Source organism: Myotis daubentonii, chromosome 19, assembly GCF_963259705.1.
Source record: "Myotis daubentonii chromosome 19, mMyoDau2.1, whole genome shotgun sequence".
NCBI lineage: Eukaryota > Metazoa > Chordata > Mammalia > Chiroptera > Vespertilionidae > Myotis > Myotis daubentonii.
This window is the reverse complement of record NC_081858.1, coordinates 5456493-5467270: the sequence shown is the minus strand read 5'-3', so window position 1 is coordinate 5467270 and position 10778 is coordinate 5456493. Positions and strand designations below refer to the sequence as shown.

At 48.2% G+C, this 10778-nt stretch overlaps 1 protein-coding gene across 2 annotated transcripts in view; it reads right to left on the bottom strand.

Moving 5' to 3' along the window:
• Positions 1 to 9694: 9694 nt before the first annotated feature.
• The window catches only part of GCN1 (GCN1 activator of EIF2AK4), a 55370-nt gene continuing 54286 nt past the window's right edge, over positions 9695 to 10778 (bottom strand). For both annotated transcript variants that reach the window (XM_059676435.1, XM_059676436.1), the window contains one exon: positions 9695 to 10367. In XM_059676435.1, coding sequence (XP_059532418.1) covers positions 10242 to 10367 — 126 coding nt within the window. In that variant the 3' untranslated portion in view covers positions 9695 to 10241. The remainder of the gene's footprint in view (positions 10368 to 10778) is intronic.

The window sequence follows — 10778 nt, the reverse complement described above, 5'->3', positions numbered from 1 at the left end:
CTCCTCCTCCTCCTCTTCAGCAGCCGCCGCCGCCGCTGCCGCCGCCTCTCTCCTTCCCGCCCCGCCCCGCCACTGCGCAGCCGCAGCGTCCGGCACCGCCTGTGCGCAGCCGCAGCGTCGGCCAGCCGCGCCCTCGCACCGCGCATGCGCTCTGGCAGTCCCGCCGGCGCGGGCCCGCTCGCAGGTTTCTCGGGAAACATCGCTGCGGCGGCTCGCGGCCCTTAGGGCTCGGGAAGATGAGCTGCTGTCGCGCCCGAACGGAAAGAAGCCGAGAATGGCGGAGAAGCCCGACCGTGGCCCGGGACGAACTGGCTCCTTCGACCTCAAGCCCCGCAGTCTGCGGAGAGGAAAAGAGGCGCGCAGGGACCGTGGGAGCGGGGCTGACACCGGGCCTCGGACGCTCCGCCCCCTTTCTGCCTGGACGCCGCCCCCGGGGAGCTGGCTCCGGCCACCGTGTCCCGAGCCCGTGGGACGGACGCCGAAGCGGTTGGCGGCTGCCGAGTGCTCCAGGAGAGGAGCCACCGGCGGAGCCGAGCGGGTTAGGATGCGGCCTCCTAGGTCCGCTCTGGTGGAAATCGCCTCCAGCCGGCAGTTCCTGGGGCTCGAGTTGCCTCCTTGGCAAAATGGGGCGAGTATTCGACGCCGAGCCTGTGAGATCGATGCCCGGTGTGGTTTTTGAGGGGAGGGAGAGAAGGGCTGAGGATGGGGAGGAGCTTTGCTTTGCGTTTTATTTATTCCTGTGCTTAAACTTACAATGGTCACTTCCCATAAAAGAAGCAATAAAAATCCAAAATAAAGTAACTAAAATCATCATCTATGCCAGTATGGAAAGAATGTAAATATTCAAAGAATATAAATAAAATATTAGGTAGGATTACAAAAGACAGACATATCCTTAAACCAAAAAATAAAAAGTAAAATAAAACAAAAAATTTTTACTATAAAAAGTAATGCTAATAGATGGGTGGAGCAACAAATTGATGTTTTTCAAATCAATTTTTTAAAATTTTAAAATAATGCTCATAGTTTTTAAAAACAATGTACAGTTTACCAAAAAGTACAAGTTGCTACTTTTCCTTCAGACCCACTTCTCATAGGTAATCTCAGTGTTTCTTGGATACCTTACAATGCTTAATAAATATATATTAGATGAATGAATAAATCTCCTTCGGTGAGTATTCTGTGCCTGTGCAAACACATACGTGTATGTGCGCTGCCTTTTGCTGCATTATGGTACCCCGCATGGTTGAACTGTGATTTAACCACTCTGCTGTTGATAGGCGTTTATGTTGGTTACAATTTTTTTGTTATACAGTGTTGCAGGGAAGATCCTTGAACAGGATATGGAGTGTCTGGCTACAGCTTTGAGTTTTTCCAGGACCTGAGAATCAGTGTGGTGGTGTCAAAAGAACCTGGGCTTGGACTCTGACGGGACCGAGAGAAGAACTGCTCATATGACCATTGAGAAGTGGCCCTTCTTGGTCCGGGAAAGGTTAATGGGGTCGCCTTTGATCCAGCCCTGTTAGTGAGGAAGTATCAGAGAAGAAGGAAACATCAGTGTGGCCACCAGCAAGCACGCTCAGCCCTGACCCACCATTGCGGCCGCACTCCAGGCTGTCTGCTCCACCTGCTCTGGAGGTGGAGAGACTGTTTGAATGCCAGCTCTGAAATCCCGGCTGCGGCCCTGAAAAGCTTGAGCTTTTGGATAAGTCACATCACAGTGTCTCAGAACCCCAGGTTCCACACGGGCTAGTTGTGAGGATTGGAGCTGTGTTTCTAAATCACCAGCACATATAGGCATACTAAGTTTTACTGTGTTTCACACAAAGATTACAGCTCATGAAGGCTCAGATAGCATTTTTTAGTAATAATGTATTATGTTTTCTAGACATAATGCTTTATACTCAAACTACAGTAATAGTGCAGATGTGACTTTTACATGAAACTGACAAACCAAAAAATCTGTGCAACTGGCTTTATCGCAATATTCGCTTCAGGGCAGTGGTCTGGAACCGAACCCACACGTCACCAAGGCATGCCTGTGGGCATATAACAGTTACCACAGTCATTGTACATGGGCCCATCATACTTTTAGCCATTTCTTAGTGTAGCCTCTAGCACACAGGTCCAAGGCAGCCTCCTGACATCAGGGCTGCAGGATACCTGTGAGTAGAGCAGAACTGGCTGTTGTGAAGAACAGGTGCCTGGCTTGCCTTTGACATTAATTCATTTATTTAGTAACTAATTGTCTAATGAGTGCTATTTGTTTATTATGTGCCACAGATAGTAGAATAGAGCCTTTCCCTCCAGGAGCTTATAGTCTCATCAGAATAAGATACACTCATCAGGAATTAAAAATACAAGACAATACAATAGATAAAAGAGCTATCAAATAAGCAGTCTAGACTGCAGAGGAGGAATGCTATCACTCTCAGCTAGAATGAGGGGAAAGAGATTTCATACAGATTTCCTGATGGAACTGGAATTGAAAGAGCTTTGAATGACAGGTGTGTTTAAACAGCCACTGTCACAGTCTGTAAGAATCATCAATTTTGTCTTTCAGGGGGAATTCCCTGTAGGTCAGGAGATGTGCCTGACGTCCCAAAAATGAAGCTCTGAGTACATTTCCTGTAGAAATACTATTTTACATTTATTTAAACTATAATGATGGGAGCGATGTTTTGGTAGGTATAGATGTGGATAGATACACTGTATGTGTATACAGATAGAAACCCCCCTGACTTGAGGTAAGTCAGTGTGTAACACTGACGGTAAACTTTGTTCCGCTGTTCTGAACAGACAGCTTACAGATGAGCTTCTGCCACACCACCTGTTTGCACATTAGAAACTGCACTGGGAGGCAGTGAAAGTTTCTGAGCAGAGTAACAACAGCAAAATGCTATTTTAGGAAAGTAATCTGCTGCAAGCATACAGTATGGATGTCAACCGCAGCACTTTAAGGGAGGTCATTGCTGAAGCCCAGGTGTGAGGTGACAGCAGGAAGGGACAGATAAGCAGAAGGCAATAAACATCAACCAAAGCAGCATTTAAAAAATCGCATATCCGGCAATTCATTCACAAATTCAGTAAATACTGTGTGCCTACTAGGTGCCAGGCACTGTGCTGGGCACTGAGGATATAACATGGGCAAAACAGAGCTTACCATTCCTTCAAGTCTCTGAGACAGTGGTTCTCAACCTGTGGGTCGCAACCCCTTTGGCAGTCGAACAACCCTTTCACAGGGGTTGCCTAAGACCATCCTGCATATCAGATATTTACATTACAATTCATAACAACATTAGAGTTAGGAAGTAGCAACGAAAATAATTTTATGGTTGGGTCACATGAGGAACTGTATGTAAAGGGCCAGAAGGTTGAGAACCACTGCTCTGAGGGCTTCCTGTGTGTCAGGAAGATTCAGCGGAGATTCAGCAGTAAACAAAACTAGAATCCCTGCTTTCACGGAGCTTACATTCTGGTAGAGAATGCAAATAAATACGTGTCTAAAGAGAAAAATATGGGGAATAGGAGTTTGCAGAGGTTTACAGGGACAGTGACACTATGGAGGTATAAGTATATACTGTTCATTCAAGAAGTTTGGCAGTGAATGAATGAGCAAAAGAATGTGTGGTGAGAACAGTGGTGTTGAATGAAGTGTTTTTCAGGATAGTAGAGATGGAGGATTAGCCGCTGGCGAATGGTAAAGACTGAGTAGTGAGGACTGGAGGTGGGTGAAGGGCACTTTAAAGAGCTTTGCTCGCTGAAACCGGTTTGGCTCAGTGGATAGAGCGTCAGTCTGCGGACTGAAGGGTCCCAGGTTCGGTTCCGGTCAAGGGCATGTACCTGGGTTGCGGGCACATCCCCGGTGGGGGATGTGCAGGAGGCGGCTGGTCGATGTTTCTCTCTCATCGATGTTTCTGACTCTCTCTCTCCCTTCCTCTCTGTAAAAAATAAATAAAATATATTAAAAAAAAAAAAAAAGAGCTTTGCTGGCAAAGAGGAAAGTCGGGAAGTGCACTCGCTAGTGGGGAGGCTGCGGGCGATGGAGGCCTTGGAGACAGAGCCAGCAGTGCCTGGACAGCAGCAGGAGAGGAGGGTTAGCACAGGGGAGCCTGGAGGGTTCTGTGTAATCCAGATCGGAGACTGGTCAGCAGTGGAGTCCAAAGTTGCTGAGATTCTAAGTAGCAAGGGTGGAAGCACATGTTGCAGCCATGTAAGGAGGTAGAAAGAGGTGGAAGTAGGAATTTAGAGAGGGCGGATGAAGTGAATGTCAGGGACCTTAAATGGACTGAGATAGGGTACCACCAACATGCTGGCCCAAGAGATGTCTGTCTCTTTGATGGAACTGGAAATGGGCCCTTTATCCCATACCCGCATGCCTGATGCCACACCCAGAGACTTGACAGTGGGCTTGCCCTGCCCTTAGGTAGCCCTCAAAATCAAGTGGACATTAAGTACCTTGAATGCAGGGACCATCCTGGTATCCTCTGGGGCCTAACACATGGTAAGTACTTGGGAGGTCTGTTGAATTAAAGAGAAGCCACACACAGAATTTAGAGAAGGAATATCAGAAACAATATAGTTTAACACTCAAGTTTGCTTTATGAGGGGTATGGGCCAAATTTGAGGTCTCTCACCATAACTCGGAGTCAGTCTCCTGCCCCCCATTCCCACCAAACCCTTCAGTAGGATCTCAGTCTCCTCATCTTTTAGATTAGATCAGTGGTTCTCAAAGTGCAGTCTGTGTACCCTGGGGTTCCCTAAGACCCTTTCAAAGAATGAGGGAAATCAAAACGTCCCATAATACTAAGATGGCACTTGGTTTTCCACTCTCATTCGCATACAAGAGTGCAGTGGTTTTCCAGAGCCTACAGATGTGAGACATCGCAACAGGTTGACTGCGGGAGCAGACTGAGAATCCAGACATTAAACAGACACAAAAATGCCAATCACACCGCTCTCCTCGCTAAATGGCTTCTGTTTTGGAAAACTTAGTTATAACTATTTGTCATAGATGGTTATTTGTAATGTAATGGTGTGGGTTTTTTTTTTTAATATTTATTGATTTCAGAGAGGAAGGGAGAAAGAGAAACATTAATGATGCGAGAGAATCAGTGATCAGCTGCCTCCTGCATGCTCCACACTGGGGATGGAGCCCGCAACCCGGGCATGTGCCCTGACCAGGAATCGAACTGTGACCTCCTGGTTCCTAGGTTGACGCTCAAATGACTGAGCCACACCAGTTGGGCTGGGCTTATTTTTAAATGAATTAATAACACTTTAAAGTTGACCAGTTTTGATGTCTAAGATGGTAAATATCAATAGGTAAGTATAAGCAACAGCTCCTTGGGGTCCTCAATAATTTTTCAAAGTGTAAAGGGGTCCCGGGGCCACGATGTTGGAGGCATGCTAACTTAGATACTGTTGCACCCAGCTTCCCACCTCCCTTTTTTATGGGAAACTACATGGTAGGAAGGACCTACAGGCTGCAATCTCAACCAGAGAAGCATCAGAAAGTGACTGGTGTGTTCCCTGTGGGCACACTCAGGAACCTCACCCAGAAATCCCACTGAGGTAATAATCCTTGGACCAGTTTTTCTGGTTTCCTAAGCTTCATCACCATCAACACTACCCTCCCACCCCAGCAGGCTGCAGGGGATGGACCTTAGAGTCCAGGGGCAGCTCGGAACCACCCAGGAAGTAACTCTACCTCTTCTGAAAAGTGAAACCCAGTCACTCCACAGAGCCACAGACCAAGAGCTTGATTAGTTTATTAAATTCACCATCCAAAATTATTTCTACAGAAAGACGCTGGGGCTCGGTGACCAGAGTATCAAGTAATAAGGTTTTTCTCCAGTTCTGCAGCCAACTAACTGGCCATGTGACCTTAGAGATTCTCCTTTCCATCTGCACCTCAACTTTTTTTAAATATATTTTTATTGATTTCAGAGAGAAGAGAGAGAGAGGGATAGAAACATCAATGATGAGGGTGAGTGATCTATCGGCTGCCTCCTGCACGTCCCCCCTGGGGATCGAGCCTGCAACCCAGGCATGTGCCCTGACCAGGAATCAAACCATGACCTCCGGGTTCATAGGTCGATGCTCAATTACTGAACCACACCAGCCAGGCTGTATCTCAACTTTATTCCTCAGAAAAGAAGGATCAGCCCTCCTGGCCTCCCACACGTGTGCTGGAAGCACCGCTTACAGTGATGGTAAAGGCGTTCCTGCCCAGGCACAGCGAGGACCCGTCTGTGCGCCGTCAGTCGGTGTTTCACGTAGTCAAACACAGTAATTGTCATTCCTCAAGGAAACATGTTTGTTAGCTTTTCAAACGTCAGCTTCAGAAAGTTACCACTACACATGCAAATCACGGGCCCAGCAATGACCTCCTGAATGTGAGGCCTGTCCTTGTGGCACCGCGGGTGGGAATGGGTACGGAGCTAGTGTCGTTTCTCTTCAGTGACACCACATGAGCACCTGCTGTGCCCCCGGCCTGTGCACAGCTCTGTCTCACTCCAGACAAGCCCGCAAGGGTACGATGTGGACGTGGGCTCAGAGGCTAGGGAGCATGCTCCGGGTCACCCAGCTCACTTCTAGGCCACGTGTTCAGGTTCACGCCTGACTTCTGAGTCCGTACTACGCTGTACTAGAACTTCAAAGTGCTATCTGCATTTCCTTGAAAACATTCAGAATCTAGATCTTTAAGTTAGGCTGCTTCCTGTTTCTATTGTTCTAATTTAGAAAGGCTTGAAGGCACTTTCAGGCACGTCCACACAGAACCATACTTAGAAGAAAAACATTCCTGCCAGTCTTTCAAAATCTGCCCCAAGAAAATGTTTCCAAGTCCCTGTGACTCTCCTGAGCCCTCAGCTCCACAGCAGCGTGGCCGTGTGTGTGTGTGTGCACGCACAGGGTAGCGCACGGACTTACCTGGAGGTTTGGTTCCAGAGGGAACGTGATGTCACACTCTTCCACATTTTAAAATAATCTCGATGCTCAGGATTCCAGACGTTTCAAGAGTCAGTTGAAGGACTGAGAATGCTGTTTAGTTCCCCCTGAATTAGCTAAGGGCATGACTTGTCATTGCCTTTCAGGCCCGGGACAGAAAGACGGGAGTCCCCACCCGAGAGGAACTCTGGGAGTCTGAGAGAATGTCTTTCCAAAAGACTTTCCCAGCAAGTGCCCTGTGAAGGGGGTGAGGTATTGATCAGGCCTGGACTTGCGCTGCCTGTGTGCCAGGACTGGAAAGGTCTGGAGGCACTCACTGTTTGAAAGAATAAAATGCTGGTGCCTAACCAGCCAGCACAGAAGTACGAGGAAGGCTAGGGAGTCTTACTTTTGGGGGACGGACTGCCATTGATTAGCTCTCTGGCTCTGGGCAAGTGACTTCTCTGCTTCAATTTCCTCTGGAAAACAGTAACGAGAACCATCTCATGGGTTGAAAGATTAGAAGAAAAAAATTCATCTGTTACAATTACTATTAACCCTTTGCGGTCATTTGTCTACTCTCAGCCACCAAAGCTTTGTTACCGTTCCGGTCGTATGCCTGCTCTCAGCCACCACAGCAAGGAACCGTACGAATCTTAACTCTATTCGTTCATGTATCAGTTCATAATTTCTCTGAAGGCTCTTAAGTGTCTAAGCAACCTTGTCAGGAACCAAAACATTGCCCCGACAAATCGGAGATATCGAAACTCAATATAAACAAACGCGGTCGTTCCACACTCGCCATGCAAAACACCGTGGTGAGTCAGTCGCCTTTTGAGAGCGAAGAAATCGACAAGCTTTGGAGATACTTTGCAGAATTTCAAATAAAGCTTTACAGATTACGTTTAACTGTAATTAGGCATTCTCGCTTGTTAAGATATTTCAAAATAATACTCCAAAATGGCAAAAGAAAATTACCGAAAGAAGTGTACTGCGAATCTGAAAGTAACGATGAAGAGTTTTATTTTGGCACCTTGAATACTGACTGACGTAGAAAGTGATAACGTTTGTAGTGATTCTACTAGTAGTGATGTAGTTCCAAAAAAGAATTAGTAAATCTTGTTTATCCTTATAATCTTGCATGTAATGTATCACTGCTCTTTCAACGGAAATTAATTCCGACCAGTACGACACCCATGTCCAAAGGGTTAATCCCTAAAGGATAACTTTGAAAACAAGAGTTCTTTAGCGCTTCCGTTCCAAATCCCCTATTTTACAGACGAGCAGTGTGCCCAGAGAGGTTGGATGACTCGCCCAAGGCTACACAGCTCCACCAACCACCAGAGCCAACAGCTTTGCTTCCCTGCTGCCGGGCGCCATTCCTCCAGGGTGTTCCGTCTGGGCTGCTGTTCTCAGGAGTGCTATGACCTGGGCTGACCAGGTCCTTTTGGTCCGCTCCATTGTCGTGTCTGGGACAGCCCTTCACGGCTCACTTCCTGGCAGCTCACGCCCTCCCTCCAGACTCAGGGAATGTAGCTCAGCAAGCTCTGGAGCCTTGAGTCCCCATCTATGCTGAACAGTTTCTGGAACTGGAAGCTGGCATTTTCCTTTAGATTTTGCTGAGTATCTCTCACCTCTAGGTTCAGACTGTGGACTGAATACGAGGTGGACTCAAGTATCAACTCTAAGATCTTGGAGGAAACCACTGAAACCATCTCAGTGCTTAACCAAGGTTTCCAGCCTATAGGCCCTCCCCCAGAAACTTCGTCAGCCTCCCCACAGCTAACTGGAGAGGTGACCATATATGCACACAGCTTGCTGGACATATGCGATGACCATCTGAATCCCAGAAGCAGGGAACAGCTACAGTTACCATGGCTACCAAAAACTGAGACAGTTGGCTGCTTTGGCTATGGAGACAGCTGACCTCTCAAGGTCCCTTCCAGCCCTGGGACTCTACAATTACATTGAGCCAGCTGAGGCCATGCCTGCTACCAGAAAATAGCAAGTGCTGTGACATATAAGCCTCAGGCACCGACAGCAAGGATTTTGTCAGAAATATCTTAGAAGTCACCTTAGAATTCATCCGAAGTGCTGAGTCACAAGGATACCTCTGACACATTGTTAAGCAAAGCCTTGCTTTTTTGGGTATAGCACTTGAGACCTTTTACAAAGGGAGTTTGCTACCACCATGTCTAATTCTTCTTCCTCTTACAGCTCTGGCCAGTCATTTTGATAGCTGTTTATTCCGTACTGTGACCAGAGAAACAGCCCAGAAAAACTTGCGTCACTGGGCACAGAGGGGCGTGCTCCTTCAGACAGGACGCATGGATCACGAGCCTTCTAAGAACAGGAGGAAGGAAGTTGCTCATAAAGGAGACAGATGCTAAACCGCTACTCTGTCTTCCTCTGGCCAGTCCTCTGCCTGCAGGAGCGTGGTTCTCACTCCACAGGGCGGGTGGAGTGCTCTTAAAACTTGACTACAGCAGCTCCCTACCTTCCTGAGTCAGGACAGAGCAGGGCAGTGGCGCAGCTAGCCCTGCGTCCTCCACCCCAGTGCAGTCACAGGCCTGGCTGCACCCTTTCCAGACCCGACCTCAGGACAGAGAGTCTGTAGGTATCTCTGAGACTCCGAGAGCAGGAGAGACGCCCAGAAATCAGTGTGGCCAATGGTTATGAAAACAGCTGCCAGTCTTGCCTTATTTCTGATGGAGGAAGCTGCGTGTTTATTGGATGTTTGGAGATTATTAAAAATCGGCTTACGTAAAGATTAAATCAAAGCCTTTATTACACATTCCTCCTTCAAACAACCTGCCTTTACCCCCCCCCCCCCCGCCCCCAACCTGTGAACTGCAAGGCTTCATGAGTATCACTTTCACTGGACAGGGGTCAGATCTAATCCGGCCACACAATACTGAAAAGCTATATCAAGACACACCACACGAGGCAAACCTCTACAGTCCGGCGTCCCACTCAGGATCTAGGCAAAAGGTTGGTAGCGCTGGCTCTGCAACCAGAGCTCAGGCACAGGAGAGCCACAAGTCTGACCAGCCGTGCTAAGCTGGGGACCAGCTACCGGCTACCATCTGGTGAGGCTCACACATGTGCTTTCTTCTCTTCTCCACAGAAAAGGATGGGAGGCAATCTTCAGGTGTGTGTGGGTTTGATTTAAGGCTTTGGCTGTGGTCTGTTGATATAGGAAAATACTTCCTGGGAATGCCATCTCCTAAGCTCCCCATCGGAACCAGCGTATTTTCAAAAATGAAAACATTGAACAAAGAGGTGGAGCCGAAATGCTGACGCAGAGCCCATCATGTCAGAATGGTGTCATCGACCTGCTCCGTGGAGTCGGCCTGGCTGGCCAGCTTCTTCAGCGACCTTCGGTTGCACTCGCTCAGCACCTCTAAACTGGCCACGTCCAGGATCTTAGAGACGGACTGTGGGGAAGACGGAACGGGGAGACAGTCAGAAATAGGGCCTCAGGTTTCTCTAACCAAAGACAAAAATGAGTGGTGACCTCAGAACTAGAACCACGGAGGGCATCGAGGAAAACCAAGGAAAGCACTCCACGCTTTCCACGTGGCCAGGCAGGGTGAGCTTTCAGGGCTTTGAAGGTTGCCTGGCGGTAGGGACTGAGTGAACAGGGATCTGGGCTCCAACAGGCAGCCCGGCTGGCATGTTCCATAGATTTGGGTGCCAGGTGGGATTTTATTGGAAGAAAGGGCTCTGTTGCTAAGAGAAGTCTGACACTACAGGAAGAGAGGATGGTTTTCAGGCATGAGACCAGTCCCTGATCGCAATCTGTCCCTCCACACGCATGCATACAGGTGGGCAGGGAAGAGTGTGAT